Below are 18,833 nucleotides of genomic sequence, written 5' to 3'. Positions count from 1 at the left end.
TTGTTGTTATAGGCAGCTCAACTTAAAATAGGCTCATCTGCTTTAACTAAACTCTTCTACGTTACTTGGCAGTGCTTTCTTTTGTACATGGCTCTTAAGAGACCATGGAAGCTCAAACGGCACAATGCAGATCATGCAAATCACCCTCGCACTGCTGGTGTACAGTGGCCTGATTGAGAGGCAGTATGCATGGCTCATGGGCCAACCACATGAAAGGAACAATTTTAAAGACCAGATGAGCTAAAGCTGGGCCAAGTTAGGCTGATGTGTGAGCTTCAAAGGTTATGGAATAGCATCCTTATTTAAAATAAAACTGATTTTATTAATAACACCTGAACCAAGTTATTACTCATGGAGGAAACAGAGAGGTACATGATGCTAAATGCATACCATACTTAACGCAGGGGGAATAAAGATTATGTTGAATTTGGGTATATGCGCCCTGGCACAGAACTGTATGTTTTCCTGGAAGAGGTAGAAATAGACAACTGTTTCCCTTTCATTGCACGGTGCATTTTTTAGTGTCCAAGGAACTAGGTTACTTGCGGAGTGTGTGCTTGCTGGAATAGGGGGTCAGTGTGTAGAAACCTTAATTGCTGAGGCAAGTTGATTAAGACTTGGTTTTGTGCTCAGCCTACTGAGACATGTGAAATCCAGAAAGAACCCATTACAACATGATAATAAAAATCATGGCACAATTGGAGACTGAGGATGGACTGGGAGATAGGGAGATGAAAAAAGCAAATAAATATCCTGACCTTGAGAATCTTCTCTAGTATATCTGGGACTTTTTTCCTGATGCTACATTTATTTTTTCTTAGTAAAAAGGAACATGGAGAAGGACGTTTCTACTCCATAAGGAATACAGTTTAGATGTATTACAAATTGACTTTTTCACAAGATAGGAGATTGTCCAGCCTGAGTCTGATTAGGATCTGTAAAACCACTCTATTTAATAATAATAATAATAATAATAATAATAATAATAATAATAGTAATAATAATAGAGGAATGCTGTTTTTGTTTGTAATGTTACTAAAGGGTCAATAATAAACTAATGTATCAAACATTTATTACATCGTTGATATGAGACTGACTCTATTATCGTGCTTTGCTGCAGTTGTTTTAGCTTGTTTTGTCACCATTAGAGTCAGCAAGAGGCGCTGATCTTGGTTAGAAAGTCTCTGCCGAGAAAACCAGTGCATTTGGAGAAGATGAAACTTTATATTAAAGTCCAGTTCTAACTTGCTTTAAAAAAACCCTGGAACATAAAATATAAGGTTGAGAAAAGACTAGTCCTCTGTCCAAGATCACATACCTGTGCGAGTGGAATATCTGCTTGTGCAATGGAACTTCCACTCTCTTAATTCCTCCCATGCCATGACCCCCAGATCTGCACTGGAGGCTTGGGGAAACATTTCACTAAATCTAAATTACAGTATTTTGCAAACATGGGAACGGACCTGACAGAATACACTACAGCAGAGCACTTGCGTACTTCCTCCTGCTCGATTTAATGCTAAAGACAAATTTTATTTATTTATTTATTTTTATAAATAAATCTTCAAGGCAGCTTACAAGGAGACAACTAAAAATTGTAGGTTCCATGTAAAAATACCCACCTGAATAAAATAATCTTAAAACCCATATATATGTGTGTGTTTGGGGGGGGGGAGGTGTCATGAAGAACCTTTCTTGAGAAGTTGTTGCACCACACAGTTTGGGGCACCACATTAAAAAATACAACAACATCCCTCTCTTTTCCACATCAGACATGCTGTCAATGAAGGGGAGGGGTTGGGTCTCAGAAACTGCATGCAGGTATTGGGCAGATACTGAGCATTTTCAAATACTGTGGTAATACTTGCACTTTTTCATTGTGTTACTTCTGTCCCTGTTGCGTGTCTCCCAGCTGTAGTCATCAAAACACAGGTGTGAGTGTATGAACCAGCCCTTGTGAACTAAAGGCTAAAAACCAGAAGAATCTTTAAATGCCAGTCGTAGACTGTGATCCTATGGATTATAGTTTGGAATAATTTGTGTGATTATACAGTCTGTTTTCAAACAAACTTTTTTTTGCAACATTTCCTCCTCCTTTACATTTTGCCTGTTTAAAATAAGGATGCAAAGGAAGAATATATTCCATTTTATGGTTACTATTTTATCACGGTTGGAAATTACAAAATGAATAAAGAAGCAGTCTTGTGTGTGTACGTGTGTTTCTGTTTGTCCGTCTGTCTCTTCACATATGCACACATGGGCATTTCACTTAGCATTTTGTAATTTCTGTCTGTGTAAAACATTAATTTAAATAGTAATAAGAAAAAATTACATATGCATATCTGAAAAGACTTCCTTATGTTTGTTCTGTAAGCGTTGTCTTTGAATATCCTGATTTTTAAAAAGAAGAAGAAAAAGGAAAACCGATTTGATTTGCTGGTTAATAGGAGAAAAATGAAAGTATTATGTACACTTATTACAAAGTTGTTTGTCAGCTATTTATTTTCAGCCATACTTCTGCTAACAAACTCCATGTTGCTTGCTGCTGACAAACCTGTGATAGGCATCATATGCCTCCAGAACGAGAACTTCCTCAAGCAATATATCCACATGGCAACAGTTTGAAGAAAAAGGCATTCTTTCTCTCCTTCTCTCACATGTTACATTTTGGCACATCATAGAAGCAGGTAGCATATCCACTACCTGCTGTTGAAAGTGTTGAAGATACTGAATTATTTATTCAGTCTCTCTACACTATCCAAAACCGTTTTGGGTAGTTTGACACATCTCGGTCTTCCATATGGATACTTCATGGTGACAGAGTTGCCAGCTGCTCAGGTTTTGTGACAATCTTTGATTTTCAAGGACTATCTTAGCTTTCTCGGGAAAATCCTGTTTCAAGCCTCCCCCCTAAATTTACCTTGTTCTCCTACAGCGGGAATACGGTTTTATGTTATAAAAACATTTGGCGGGAATAGTTAGTTTGGGTTAAGCTCAATTGATACAACAAATAAGCTTTATTATGATTACAATTGCTCATTTCTACACCGCTTTATACTTTTAATAAGAAAATCTCAAAGTGGTTTACAACCTACTTTAAAATACTGAATAAAACATTACTGTAGAAAGTCAAGCATAAAGTATACATTCAAAGCAATGTAATTTACAGGAAGCTAAAATATTATCTTTAAAGATTTCAAAATAAAACATTACAAAGGAGGTCAACTACAGAATGCACATTTAACTCAGCAAAGTTAACAAAAAAGTGTTTCAAGCATTTTGAAAGAAAACATTACTAAAGGAAGTAAAATATAAAATGCACATTTAAAATGGAATAACTTGCAAGAAAATAAAATATCATCATAAGCGTAGTAGAACATATCTACTGCCAGTCCTGCTAATGGGGGTTCATGGTGAGCAGTGTCTGTTAAAGCTCAGGCTTGGTAATCTGGGTCTGCACTAAGAGATAGCCAAAATGGTCTCTGGCAGTCTCAGCTTTTGTAGCTGGAGTCAGTCAGGGCCCTGCCTTCCTAAGCCAGGTGGGAAATGGCCTGCATAGCAGGGAGCAGCTCTTCCAGGGCTCACAGCCAAGATGGTCTCCAAGAATTGGGGTTTTAAAGATTAATATTCCTTAATTTTTATCCAGCCTTTCTTCAAGACATGTATCAGGGTTAGAGGAAAGACAAAAATGCAAGGTTTTAACCAATGCTAGTCATACTGAGTATAGGCCCACCAAAATGAATGGTCATGACTCACTTAGGTCCATTAATTTCAGTGGGTTGCCTCAGAGAATAACTTAGTTTGATACAACCCGCAGGTAGAAGCAAAACATGATTTATTTATTTTTACATGCAGTTTTCTGAAGATGAAGCACCTTACAGTTTCCTTTTTCGGAAACCTAATGGGATTAGCAGTTCTGCTCTCCATCTTTGGGATCTGCTTCCAGAATGCTTTCCACAGGTGTCATCTATGGAGGGCCCTGGGTGCTGAGACACCCACAAAAAATTCCACTGCGGGTACCTGACTGGGCAACCCAATGCATCACGTGTGATGTCACATGGCATGCCAAGTCCCAGTGCAGCCCATTGCAGTCGTGGGAGGGTCTGATGGGACCTGTCACACCATGTGACATGTGCAATGCATATGACATAACACATACGCAGCAGGCACCCCCAATGTGGAGCGGAACCTGGCACGCCTAGTGCTCTCATTGTATATTTGTAAATAAATACTACAAAGACACCATAAGATGCCAGTGTGTCCTCCTCATGGCATCCAAAGAAAACTTACCCTGGTAATAATATTCCCCTGGATTTCTCAGTGCTCAGGGAAGCAGGAGTGCTTAGCTATTGTTATATGCTATAATCCCATTCTAGAAGATAACGGAATTTGACAACTCCTGCAGCTCTCCTCTTTGGATTTGACATATGGTCCAATTTTCATATACATTATTGTCATCTCATGATATTCTCCAGATGAGAGATGCATGATTTGGAAGTATCCGGATTCTGGTACATATGGGAACCATTTATATAACTGTATTGGTAGTTTGCAGTTATTGCAGTCACAGGCCCAGTTCCACGGGGCCTAGGAAGCCACTTTGCATGGTGGAGGAGTAGGCACATAGCAGTTCCCTCCACCATACAGATAACATAACATTTGAGTGAGGAAGTCTGTTTGGAATACTTTGTACCCTTAAACCATGGCACATGGTGTCCCTTTTACAAATCACATTCTGTGCACAGGAAAGTACTTGTGTACATAATGCTAAGAAGATTGCTGGTTTCATAAATATAAGAACTGGGTCACAGAAATGTCTTTGTTAGTGTACCTGGGTCACATGTGCTGGGTCACGTGCCCCTTTTCTACATGCAGTCACATGCACAAGCATGTTTAGAGCAGTCACACTGAGAAAAGTAGCTGGTGGAATTCATGCAGTGAGCCATCCCCTAAAAGCGTTAAGGGCCATCTAGTCTAGCATTCTGCTTTCACAGTGTCCAACTGAATGCCCTTGGGAAGACAGGGCCCTAGTGCAGCATGATGCTGCCCGCTTGCAGTTCCCACCAACTGGTATTCAGAAGCATTCTGCCTTCAACAGGGCAAGCAGAACATCACCATCTGGCTAGTTGCCATTGATAGATAGCCTTTATCCTACATGAATAGTCCTCTTTTAAAGCCATTCAAGATGGTAGTCTCACTGCATCTTGTGGGAATGTAAGATCATATGAAGAGAACTACATTTGCATGCTTTGTACTGACCACCTTCCAGAAAGACCACTGTGTCTTTTTGGATGGTATTCAACTAGGTTTTACCAACCCCTTGACTCTGCGTATTTCTGACATTTCCAAATAATTACGGCAGATCTTTCATAAGTAGGTGTTCCTTGCCCACTCACAAGGCTAGCAAGGTTATAGGATAGGGAAACTTTCAAATAAGGTGCCCCAATCCTAAGAAGTTGGGGTAAACTTTGTACTTGGTTTATGTTCTGCTAAGATTATACCGGTAATAAAATAACCCTTCCCTGATCATATGGCACATTAAAATAATCTTACAGTACAATCATATGCAAGTTTACATAGGGGGGAAAGGCTGAATCTTTTCGGTGGACCTTGTTTCCAGGTCAGAGTGCATAGCCTCAGTTTTACAGCTTGCATATTTATTTGTCCATGAAGTGTTTTCATTTCAGTGGAATTTCTGTAGATTTTTCTGTGCACAAGGTTGCTGTCTTTGTTACAGTGTATCGTAGATGAGTTTGCATATTTGTGTTTGCAGATAAGCTTGCATATTCTCTCAGAAACAGAAGCTAGTCCATTTCTTTTTTCTTAAAAGAAAAAAAAGGTCACCCTACTTATTTGGTATGTCCCTTGATGGAAGCAAAGAAGGTAATATAATGGCTCGTGGTGAATCATCAGGTCTAAAAGTGAAAATGTGTATCTGCCAGTAATTAATTGTGGCTAAACTTAACTACAAAGGGAGGAGAAAATTATTACCATACTCCTCATAAAACTCAGGAAGCTTGAATGAAGTTACCTAAAAATAAAAGCAGTCTTTAAAGGCTCTTTCGTTAAATCTCAGAAGTCTATCTCAAAATCTTTTTAAAGTTTACTTCTTGATGTTACAGCTTAATATAAAAATACTTATCTGATTAGCTGTTGTTTGGAATTGCTCTTGGAAAGCTATATTAAAACTGTACTGGGGATTTAGCACTGGAATTCAGCAGCTATAGCATACCTCTAATGAGGATAACAATTTTATCAATTTATGCCAATTGAATATTATAACCTTGCTTACACTGGAGTGCAAAATTTCTTATAGCTCCTTTATTCTTCCTGAACAACTCTGTGAAACTGTGATAGGGTATCAGTTTTCAGTTTTATGTACAATGCCTTAATCAGTAGGAATGGCTAGCGGTGTGCTGATTTATGGTAGGGTTGGGGTATCTGTGGCCTTCCAGATGTTTTTAGACTGAAATTCCCCTGAGCCTCAACCAGTGGCCAACATGGTTGATGGAAGCTAGAGCTCCACAATATCTGGAGAACCACAGATTCCCACCTGATGTAAACAGTGTTTTGGGATCATCATCTTGGAAAAGGATTACCAGAAAAATGGCCATGCTGGCAACTTGGGTCAGAGACCATGATTAGGAATTGATGTTGCAAAGAAAAGCCCAGATGGTTTGATTATTACTAAGTAATACAGACTTTGGTTGGTTCTGCGAAATAAATGAGGTGGTATTTCCATGGAGACAGTTTGGTTTGCTGGGTGTTGGTTGGACTCTTCCCCCTTTTAAAGCATTCTATTCATAGCATATAACTTCTCTGAAGTTTAGCTCCTAATCTGGGAGACAGCGCTGTACATCTGTCAATGAATAGACTTGACTCCTTCCTTGAACAATCTATTGACAAATGAAAACACTATTCTGCGCTTATGTAAGCAGCAGGAGATTCAGCAAATTTCTGTCTACTTTCTTAGGGCTAAACTAATCTTGAGGAAAGACAGTGTTAGAAACTGAGATTTGAAAGCTAGGAGCTAAATGGCACCTTAAACCTAGGTTGTGGGCGCAGCAACGGAATGTCTAGGTACTCCTTTTTAATAGCAAAAATACAAAGCTGAAAATGAATGAACTGCAGCTAAAATATTATGTTCATTTTTCACATGGTCTAGTCCTTCCCCTGCCCACCCCCTTAATATTCTTAAGATGGTATCTTCTCCAGGCTTCAGGAAGTAGCTGGAAGTGGGGAGGCAGATCCTCTTTTCCTTCCACTCTGCAGTTTTAATATGAAATCTTAGGCTCAGTACTGCGCCCAGAGCTCAGAAACTGCTCGCGCTAATGAAATTCCCTGTCACAAAATGCACCTAGAACAATGGGAGTTTGTAACACTGAGGGAACCCACTTGTTTTCCCCAGACTAGAACAATTTGTAATTTGGCTGTTGTAGTTGGTAGGAATTTTAATATAACATCTTGAAAAAGATCAGAATTTGAGAAACAAATCAGTAAATCTGCACCTTGAATGTATAAAACTGGGGGGAAACATAACCTCATTTTTTTAAGGGACAGTATTCATGTCCACAACATAATTAATACTGTTGCACAGGCTTGTTTTTCTAAGGTGTATTTTTGAAAGACATCTATACCATTTGCATTTGGAGAAACATGCCTATTTCAGAACAGTTTATGATAAATTGCTATGGCATTTTTCTCCTATAATACAGTTTTTGAGCACCCCCCCCCCGGGTCTCTGTATTCTGGCTATGCATGTCCCCAATTTACTTTTATTGAGAACAGCAGATCTGCATCTGCATTCCAGCTGCTTTGACTATCAGGAACCAGTCTGCATGGTATGGAAGCCCCTTGTAGCACCTTCCCTTCCCGCAACATGGTGACAATGTAAGACACACTTGCAAGTCCCCCTCTCCATGCTGCAACAACCCCAGAAAAATGGGAGGTTATACAAGGTGGGGCATGTAGGAGCCTTATGCATGGTCTCAGGCTTTTCATGTTACCAAGACAAATATGGAAGATGGGGCACTCCTGCAAGCCCATGCTGCAAGTATTAATAACCAGGACTAACTGAATGCAGTAGTTTCAGATGTCCACAGGAATGCATGTGAAGGTCGTATAGGATGCCTGTTGGTTTCCAGTACAGTGCACTGCTTTTGAGTCACTACAGACCTATTGTGGCTGGAGTTCAGAAGACAAAACATTATCAGTGCATTGACAATGGACAGTATGTCTCCTTACAGAGATAAAATGGGTTAAAGAACCATTCACTGAATGATTTATCAAATTGCTTTTTTGGGGATGACACCAGTTCACATTCTAAAATAAATGAATGAGTTGCAATCCTAGATATTTGCTAGTTATATATTAGTATGTACATATTCATAACAATTAATGTTTGTAAATGTTTATGGAAGTACATAACAAATATAACAAGCACATGGACTAATTAAGATGAAAGGGATGACAACCCTTGTGGCTTCTTCTGAAAAATAAAGAACATTACAATAGTAAGACTTAATTATTTCTGTAAACATTTCAAATTAGTTTCTGTATAAAAACTGAATTTATAAAATAGTTTATATCGTCTAAGCCTTTTGACATTTGTACATACTATGTCAAGAATAAATTAGTCCTCATTTTTTATTTATTATATTATAGATTCTAATATATTATCGTTTATTGCTCTATATCTTTGTTTGAATTTTTAAAGTTGCTTATTGTTGAAGCACAAATGAAAAAGCTTTTTGTTGTGATTTATACATTCCCTTCGTATACAGTATCAAAATATAACTGTTACATGTTGATTGAATATTAATATATAATAAATAATTGAGTATTAAAGTAAGTAATCTGTTATGTTTTATGCATGAATAATGCTAGCTGATGAATAAGTACTCATTTTTTCCCCAAAAAAGAAAACAAAGCAATCAATTGACCCATTTCTTTAGTTTGGCACCCTGTTCATATATGGGGAGACGGAGTATTCATCAGTAGTCTCAATCCTCTTGCCTATATGTTGCCAATTATCAGGAGTCAAATAATACATTTTATTTTACATGCTACGGAAGGGGTGAGAACCTGTACTTGTTGCCAGTTTAATCTGTATGGATCCACTCTGATATAAGAACTAGTAAAGTTGCTGTGCTTTCCTGGTTCTTAGCAAAACCTGCAGCTGGCAGCTTTGCTTCTATCCATTTCTTGGTAGAGCAACAACAGATAAGTAGAAACATTCCTGACAGCCGCAGTTCATACATTTATTGTAGCCAAAGGCCATTACAAATATGTAGCATTAGTATTAATAAAATAATGCAGAGCATACATCCACAATATAAGCCAACATACACTGTTGGAGCACTGAACTATATAACCCTTTAAGCCAAGGGAATAGTTTATGGGTGGTGGGATTGAGCAATGCATTCCCAGGCATGCTACCGATGCCTTTCCCCCACTCATATAATGCAAAAGTACTTTTGTTTGTAGTGGAGGGCAGGCTTCCCTTTCAGAATAAAGGAAAGAGTTATAATTGGCAAGCAGCTCATTGCCAGAAGATCATGCACCTGTTTGCCAAGAATTGGATGGGTCTTTTATAGCTGCAGCTGTACAGAACAGTGCTGAACCAGTGCGCCCAAAGCCATTCCATAGGACCGAGCCACCAAAAATCATGCTCAACTTTCACCAGCCCTGTGGCAAAATGGGGGAAATCGTTCACCGTAAATGCTGAGTTATTTTGAAGTTTACATTCTGCAGACCAAAGGGGCAGGCAAATATGTATTCAGATTTATGTGTATCTAATACACCACACATGTGCCTAATGGCTATGAAAGTCTCAAACAGTTCATTCACTCACATGTGAGTTTGGCCTACTCTATTTGTTCCAATTATGGGCAAATTCGGGTTGCGCTGGGAAAGCATGTGGCTGACTACACCATTGTAAAGTATTTGGCATCCTTTTGTGTCGAATATTTAGAACAGATGATCACTTAATAAATGTTGGGTTTTGTTTTTGCTTTTTTTGCTGGGTAGCGGGCTTGTGTTTGCTAACATGGTATATAGGGTGCGTGTGCGTAAATGCACTGCGCATTAGCATTTTGTAACGTTGATCAGGTTGGATAAGAATAATGTTAACGGCAGTTTTAAATTTACTCTTATTTTGTGAGATAACATGCTAATGATGTAGCTGTTTTAATTTGACTTTAGCAGACAGTTTAAATATAGGTTTCCCTTACAGAGACAAAAGTTGCAATTTAAAGCTCTTTGGTGGTCTAAAAACAGCTTAATTCTCCAGTAGCTTGGTAATAAGCACTAATCCAGCTTATGCAGTGATTGTAGTATGTCATGTTTGTGAAAGATTGCCTAACTAGGCTTTCTCTGGGTTTTATGTAAAAAAATTAAATGTAAAACCTTATAACATCTTTATGCTGAGACAAACTGTTCAATTTAACTTGCGCTCAAGCAGCAGCTGTCAGGAATTATCATGTTCCCCGCGTTCTTGGTATCACCTTGTGTCCTTACCTCCTAGATAGACTCTGTGGGATGATAAAGCTCACCTTGTTAGGATTTATTACTGAAATAATAACCCGAGGTAAAATGAAAGTTGATGTCACACAGAATGACAGCTGACATATATTTATGTCATGGGCAACATTATAATAATAAAACTTCCTTTCCCTTCCCTGGCACTAGGTGTTAAGTGGAAGTCTGCCTCATCATATCCTCCAGTGCCCTGCATAGGGAGTCCATTAGACAAATACACGGTTCCTCTGTGGGCATGTTCACTGTAACGTGCCCTGTCAGGTGTTGTTTAAGCTTTAAACTGTGGCTCCGTGGCGGTACGAAACAGACCTGTGGGGCGACTGTGCGTACGTTCTTACAGTGTCATGAGATTTATTTTTAAAAAGAGCACAGTTTTATCGCTTCAGTGGGGAAGTAAAATCTTTTGTAGCTGTAGTTTTTTTTAGTTATCTAGAGTAAGATAAGCAAAGCAAGAGTTAGCAATGAATGGTCACGGGACTTTACCTCAGAGGTGCTTCAACAGCTGCCAGTATATGGTTGAGAAATGTCACCGGGTTCTAGTATTATGAAGGAGAAGGGTGAGGAACACTGTCTCCACACCATTAATAATTTTATACACCTTCGTCCTGTCACGTCTTACTTGACCTTCTTTAAACTAAAAAGCCTCAGATGTTGTATCCTTTCCTCATGAAGGAGTTGCTCCATCGCACCTACCATTTTTGTTACTCTTTTTACTCTTTTGTGAACCTTTTCTTGCTCTACAATATCCTTCTTGAGGTGAGTTGATAAAAACTGTACACCAGGCATAGGCAAACTCGGCCCTCCAGATGTTTTGGGATTACAACTCCCATCATCCCTAGCTAACAGGACCAGTGGTCAGGGACAATGGGAGTTGTAGTCTCAAAACATCTGGAGGGCCAAGTTTGCCTGTGCCTGCTGTTCACAGTTCTCCATATGCAGCTGCCCATTGTATAACGACTTCATAATACTGACAGTTTTATTTTCAGTCCCTCTCCTAATAATCCCTGGCATGGATTTTGCCACCTTCCTAGCTGACACACACTGGGTCGACATCTTCATCAGGCTATCCATTACAACCCCAGGGTCTTGTTCCTGGCCAGTCACAACCCATGAAGGTACATGGAAAGTTATGTACCCCCCTCCCCCATTGGGCATTGCTTTAAACTTACTTTGAGGTGTTGGACTCCCTGCTAAATGGGGTGGACTGTGGCATAGAGTGCTGAGGGGGATGCCAGAATATGAGGTAGCATCACCCATCAGTGGTAGCCCAATTTACAAAAGGTGCGTCTTCTCAGTTTTCAGAGATTCCTCCACATCACAGCCCATTCCCTTCAACAAGGCCCCTTGACCCTTGGAAGATGCTTTTATGGGTGTTACTTGGAAGAGGAGAAAATGAAAAGTAATCTTCTTGCCCACTCCTTCTGTAGAGTTTTCTCCGGATCCCTGATTTATCCTTAATATTAGAGGCTCCACTTAAAGGTGGAGCTGTTGAGTTCTGCCTCTCTAGGTGTGACCAGGATGTTGTGGTAGCTATTCAAGCACAACTCAATTTATTCTGGAAGGTTCCTTTGAAAATCATATTCATCATAATTCAGTTTAGTGTTAAATCCTGAACAAGGAGCTGAGAGTTAAAGAATACAATATTCAATCACAGTTTGCTTTCCTTATGAACGCAAGGAGTGGATTTGAAAGAGAGTATGTATTGTGTTAGTGTTCCTTTGTGGTAAAAGGAAACGGGTGTTTCAGGTCGGAGGTGACTTAGCTTTAACATAGCCACACTCTCCGTCAATGACTTGTTATGCTATTGTTGTTGGTTTTGCTGTCAGATTTCTGTGAAAAGGACTGTCACTATGGATTTGCCTTAAACGTTAAGGCCCTTAAGGCAATACCTGGCCAGAGTCTTGGACTTGACAAAGGAGTGTTAACAGCCAGGGATATTCAGGTCATGTGTCTCTGTGAAAGCTAATTGTTAGAAGATTGCTTCTTGATACAGGACCACACAGCAATGTGCTCTTTAGCGGGGGGGGGGCATCAGATAAAAGAGTAGGGAGCATTCTCCCCACCCTAGTCTCAGCTGAGGATGGTGTAATCTAGGGGTGGGGGGGGGAGAAGTAGGAAGAGAACTGAGTTTCTGGGCTCTGCAAGCTATTAGACTCTTTGGTGATTAGATGTGGGGCAGTAGCTCTGGTTGCTTGTTGGGTTGTTTATTTTTAAATAAACTCAAATATTGAACACCCTAAGCTTAAAGTGATGTTCTACCAAAAGAAAACTAAAGCACCACACCCCTGGAATTTCTCATTGCTTGGAGAAGAGTCGCCCATATGATACTAAGTACTACATTTGCATATTTCTATAGCTTTTTAAGTTTGTTTCAGGCAGCCAGGTTTACCATATGATCTGCACCTGTGTTGTATAATTTGAAAGCAGTGACAAGTCTTACTGACTGCTCCAAGTACTGTGGCAATAGATGGGACAGAATGAACAAAACAACAAATGCTATGGTGGATATTTAATATGAAAAAAGTAGGGAAAGGAAATCTTAACATGAAAAATAAAAACCACAGTAGATATGTCTATTGCATAAATCAAAAGGCTTTATGTCATAACATGAGCTTGTGCCACACCAGCTCATATATTGAATTTCAGTAGTTGGTTGCATAAAGAAGTAAAGTGTAATGAAACTGGCAAGCAAAGTATTCCCCAGTCAGCCTTATCTTTGTTCCATTTGTCCTTCAGACACAGCTTTTCTAGCGTTTTTCAATAAAACCCATCCAGCTCTCTCTCTCTCTCTTTTACTTTGCATCTCTCTGTAACTGAGCTGAGAAAACCAATGAGATTCAGTGCTTTTCTACTTGAGTCCTTAGCAGCTGTTTTTTAAGAGATCAAAACTTAGAATGCTGCTACATGGTATTAAGGCTTAGCCACTGATGTGTCCCTATAGAGGTTATGTTTTTCTTGTGAGGAGAGCGGTGGGAGGGAAAGGGTGAAGGGTGACACTTTTGAGCAGGCTTGTAGACAGTAAACACTACTTTCCTTGTTTCTTAGGATCCTCTTTGCAAGCTCAGTGCTTAACCTGACTGAACTCGTTGCCCTTCGGCCTGACCTTGGCAAATTGAAAAAGGTCCTTTACTTCCATGAGAACCAATTGACATATCCTGTCCAGAAATGTCAGGAAAGAGACTTCCAATACGGGTACAACCAGATTCTTTCATGGTAGGTGCATCTCTCATGCCCTTGTGTTTAATTGTTTTCTAGTATCTTCATGAACATGCCTCCAGGGGTTCTTTTTTCCTTTTTCTTTCAATACTAATATATATACACAGACATACACAGAGTCCTACGTGATTTCCAGTATTTGCAGACAGACAGATGCACACACAATTCAACACTGAAAGTATCAGGTTCATTAGTATATACGAGTTGCTGAATGCCAAGTATACCTAGATACTATTATGAGTGTCTCATTGTACTCCAGTAAAATGTGCTGATTTCCAGTATATACCTCAGTGCTTTTGCTTTGAGAGCACTTAACAAAAGGGGCAGTTAATCAACACTGGCTCAGCAATAGCTTTTACTGCATCCAGCTGAAATTAAAATAGAGGTTTTCAAGGGAGTAAACAAAAATTAAAATGTACTGCGGCAATGTTTTTAGTGAGAGAGGGTAGTAAACATACCAGATAAATCCTTACGTTTCTTTCATTGCGTATTCACAAATTGTGCAGTGGTAAAACACCCAGACATTTAAAAGGCTGTGGCCCTTTATTGTTACTTAAAACAAACATATTTCCTGAATATAAGTTAATGAAAGAAGTTAATAACAGCTACACTGAAAAGCTTTGTGATTAGGCGTTATACAAACCTAAAGTGAAACTGCAAAGCTGAATTGGCTTGAATTGAAATAAATTCATTTACTTGGTCTATTTCACATATTTGTTATTAGAATTATTATAAGCATAGATTGAGTGTTTTAAAGCTAGATGTATAACATCTGCATCTTTGCATTGTAACTCAGATGAAAGACAAATAATGATCCCTATATACTCGAGCTTTTTGTAGCTGCCGTTCTGCTTTCGTTTGCAAAATGCTTCAGTTTTGCAGTAGCAATATTCTGAGAATATAATGAAATGGCTTTGCCATGAAATGGTTCTTAAAAACAAATAGCAGCTTATAAAAAATATTCCTCATCAGTGCTACTGGAAGAAATACATCATGAAATGTTAAACCATTCTCCCCACCTCACTTTTGCTTTTGAAGATGCTATCATTTCCTATATTATCTTTGAGCTTATGGGACCTTTCCAATGATTTAGCTGTATTAATGGTCAGAATTTGTATTTTGAAGTCATATAAACACTGGGAGTAATTCAATATTGCACAATTATGATCATTCCATCAGCACAAGCAGACCTTCCCTTGCTCCTTGAGCTAATTTGGGGTGTGGGAGGGCATGCAAGGGGAGGAGAGGGAAATACCCATTGTGCTAGTGGGTCTCATTGTACTGGCTCCTGTTAGTGCAACTATTTTGTTGAATCCACCCCACTAGATCTGTTTCCTGAAATTCAGCTATACAGTGGGAGTGAATGAATGGGTGAGTGGAACTCCCATCCTGCCCATTAACCTTGGCAGGTGTTGGGGCTTCTTCCTTTAGGACAGGTTTGATCAGAAAGCACATTGTGGGGTAATGGTATTTCTCTGGGTGATTTACAGTACACCAGCAGGGGTTTCTGACTTTCAGATACAAATCAGACTGCTGAAATAAAAAATATGTACAGGGAAACTATATGGGGATTTTTGTGTGAAAGGAGCACAAGAAGTTCATTTCTTGACACTAAAAAAATAAAATCTTTGGGCTAAGTTGTGTGCTTAGAAGCAACCCCGTTCCTTAATGCAAGGGCAGCATCCCTACAAACATTGTATAGGGTCATGGAACTGTAACATTGGAAGAGACCGTGAGGGTCATCTAGTCCAGCTCCCTGCAATGCAGGGCTCTTTCACCCAAAGTGGGGCTCAAACCCACAACCCTGAATTTAACAGTCTTATACTCAACCAACTGAGCTATCCCAGGTCTTGAGTAAGTGTGTCACTGCATGTATATACCATAGTTTTCCTCCAGGCTAAATTCTGCACTTGGTTGTGGTGGGGTAGACCTGGGGTTCTAAAAAATACACCCTGTAAGCCCACCCCTACTATGCGTAATTAGCAGTGTGAGGGGATTCTCAATCAAACTGACAATGGCTGCTATATCTGGCATGGGCAGGGGGAAGACGGTATCTGCACATAAGCCAGTCTCTCCTTTTCCTTCTGCTGAATGCTCTTTGGCCTCGATGAGCCCTATGGAACATATTGGCCCAGGGAAAGCTCTCTAAATCTGCACTTGTTTAATTGTCTGCCTCTTTCTCATCTACTAAATAAGGAGCACTTTATCACACATTAGCTACTGACATGCGTGGTATGGTGGGTGCCTGTCCCTAGGGCAGAAGCCCTCAGCGCTGGAAAGATTATGGTGCCCCCCGCCCTATATGGAACTCAAAATCAAAACAATACTAAACTATTAAAAATGTATCTTTCAAAATGACACTAAACTTGCACGTATCCTGAAATAACTATCAAGTGCAGCACATGGCAGGATCCGATTTCCTGGCATTATTTTGATCTGTGGTAGGAGGACATATCTGCTCTTATAGGTGGGAATAAGTAATAAAAAGAGAACAGAAAAATGGAGAAAGAGGAGTAGTAGTAGGAGTAGTAGAAATAGTAGGAGTAGTAGTTGTTACTATTATTAAAATTTGTATAACGCCCTATACCTGCAGGTCTCAGGGTGGTTACAACATGAAATCACAATATAGACTTCTGGTGTACTCGTGTGTCTCTGGATTGAAACCATCACTCCTAAGGCATAGCATATTAGCAGTATATTTGCTCAGAAGCAAAACAGACAGGGTGTTTTTAAACGCATTCTATAAAACTAATTGCCTTCTTTGCTTATGTATCGGTGTTTCTGGCCTCGTGGCAGGAATTTTAATTGGAAAAGGAAATGCAAACTTTTTTATCCTTTCATTCTTTTTTATATATCCCCCAGAGGATATGCCCCTTTCTTCTTCTTTTAAATATACGTAAAAACCTGTATTTAACCCTGCTGCCATTTTAAATGCCTTGGGAGCACCATGTCCTCTCATACAGCAGTGGGCAACTTCAGACTTGGGGAGCAAATGCTGCTCTCCAGCCCTCTCTGTTTGGCCCTGGGGACTTTCCCCGGGCCACACACTCCTCTCCAGCCACACTGACCCTGCTTTGCACCCTGCTTAATTGGCTAGAATATGTCCTTATCTCTAATGGTGCTCTTTCTTTTCTGGGATGGGGGATAGAAAGAGGTATGTGACCTTATCTAGAAACTAGCCTAGGTTACAAAGGCCAAATTCAGTTTTGCCTGTGGCCCTGCCACCTCTGGCCCCTGGAAATATGCTCAGAAGAAAATGTGGCCCTCAGAATACCCACCTCTCTAATAGTTAAGGTGGGTGGGTAGTTCTGGGCTGCCCAGTAGGAGAGCAAAATAGGATTCCCCAAGAGAAAACTGATTTTGCATTCCTTTTCATCTAGGTCTTAATGGAGTTCATTCTCCACTGTCAACCCAAATCCTATCCCTTTCTCAACTTAAACGGTTCTTTGGGGTGGGAGTGGAGATTTGGTTTGCAGGAATAAGCACTTCTTCCAATCTCAATTAACTCCCCACTCCAGAAGACTGTTCTAAGTGCTAATTAGGAAGTCCTCCTAACCAGAGAAGGGACGCAGGTAGCGCTGTGGTGTAAACCACTGAGCCTTGGGCTGGCCGATCAGAAGGTCAGCGGTTTGAATCCCTGCGACAGGGTGAGCTCCCGTTGTTCAGCCCCTGCTCCTGCCAACCTAGCAGTTCAAAAGCACATCAAAGTGCAAGTAGATAAATAGGTACTGCTCCGGTGGGAAGGTAAACAGCGTTTCCGTGAGCTGCACTGGTTTCACCGGAAGCGGCTTAGTCATGCTGGTCCCATGACCCAGAAAAACTGTCTGCAGACAAACGCCGGCTCCCTTGGCCAGTAAAGCGAGATGAGCGCTGCAACCCCAGAGTCGTTTGTGACTGGACTTGACTGTCAGGGGTCCTTTCCCTTTCCCTTTTACCTAACCAGAATCCTGAACTGTAAGTGAATTAGAGTTGGGCAAGATGTGTCTGATGGGAATTAATCAGAGTAAGAAGAAAAGCCCTTTCTCAGGTTCTAACGAATTGTTCTCTCGCTTGGTGAAAAGCGGAAGGAGCCCTAATTGCTTAGTATCTTGGAATGGCTGACAGGGATGTGAAATTATTATCCGGAGACTTTTGCCATCAGGAGGCTTCAGAACTTCATAGGAACACCTGGGACTGAGTGTTGGGCAGCCAACACAAAACCCAGGCAGGGTAGCCCAATAGCATAATTGGCATAATTCAGAATACCCCATAGCATCTTGTTATGGGTGTCCACTTATATAATTCCGTTTTCCATATTAGATGCTTTAGGGAGCCAGGTGCTAGTGTGGGAGATTTCAGCAATGAGAAACCTTTATACAGAATCTGTTTTCCCTTAAGATATATGCTAAGTAAGCATGTGTTATTCCCCCCCTCCATTTAATTGATTGAATTTAAGTGCTTGGGTTTCTATTTTGGCAATCACACACAAAACTATAGCCCACAGACAACAACAAAAAATATTTTAAATGTGTGGTTCAAAAAAGTGTGACTGCCTGTCACAAAGTTTTAACAGAAATAAAGAAGTAAACTTTTTTTGTCCCCTTTGTTCCCAGCTATTAGTTAAAAGCAAAAGAAATAGGTTAGCTCACTGGTTGTCATAGCTGAAAGAAAACATAGCTGAAAAAAGAGTTTGGAAAAATGTGAGATTTCAAAAATGGTTCCACTCCAGTTGTTGAGCTGAAAAGCACTAGAGTTCTGTTCAAATATTTCCTTGCTTTTCCTGCTGAGTCCTGCTGTTTTTCTGGGCAGTGTCAGTTTTCTATCTTGTCTATGAAGCAGGGAGAATTAGGAGGAGGAATGATTTTAACCCTGTGTTAGATAGTGTAACTGGTAGACTGGTAGATAGTGTAACTGGTAGACATGTACACACTGGGAAAGGGGTAGTGATATCTGAGGGCTATGCCTGTTATCCCCAACCTCTTTGGGTTGATTGTAATAAGTTAGGTAAAGGCTTGTGTATGCAAGTGCCAAATAAGAGACCCGTGCTGTCCAGTTTTGCATAGTATGGATTGTTACATGCGGAGTTGCTGTGCCTTGGG

The 18,833-nt window shown here is 40.0% G+C and overlaps 1 protein-coding gene across 3 annotated transcripts in view; it reads left to right on the top strand.

The window, feature by feature from the left end:
* The window catches only part of GTDC1 (glycosyltransferase like domain containing 1), a 161,034-nt gene that overhangs the window by 33,952 nt on the left and 108,249 nt on the right, over positions 1–18,833 (top strand). For all 3 annotated transcript variants that reach the window (XM_053406031.1, XM_053406022.1, XM_053406015.1), the window contains exon 3: positions 13,585–13,752. In XM_053406031.1, coding sequence (XP_053262006.1) covers positions 13,585–13,752 — 168 coding nt within the window. The remainder of the gene's footprint in view (positions 1–13,584; positions 13,753–18,833) is intronic.

This window comes from Podarcis raffonei, chromosome 1 (genome assembly GCF_027172205.1).
Source record: "Podarcis raffonei isolate rPodRaf1 chromosome 1, rPodRaf1.pri, whole genome shotgun sequence".
NCBI classification, from domain to species: Eukaryota; Metazoa; Chordata; class Lepidosauria; order Squamata; family Lacertidae; genus Podarcis; species Podarcis raffonei.
The sequence above is the reverse complement of the archived record's forward strand: the minus strand, read 5'-3'. Positions and strand labels throughout refer to the sequence as shown.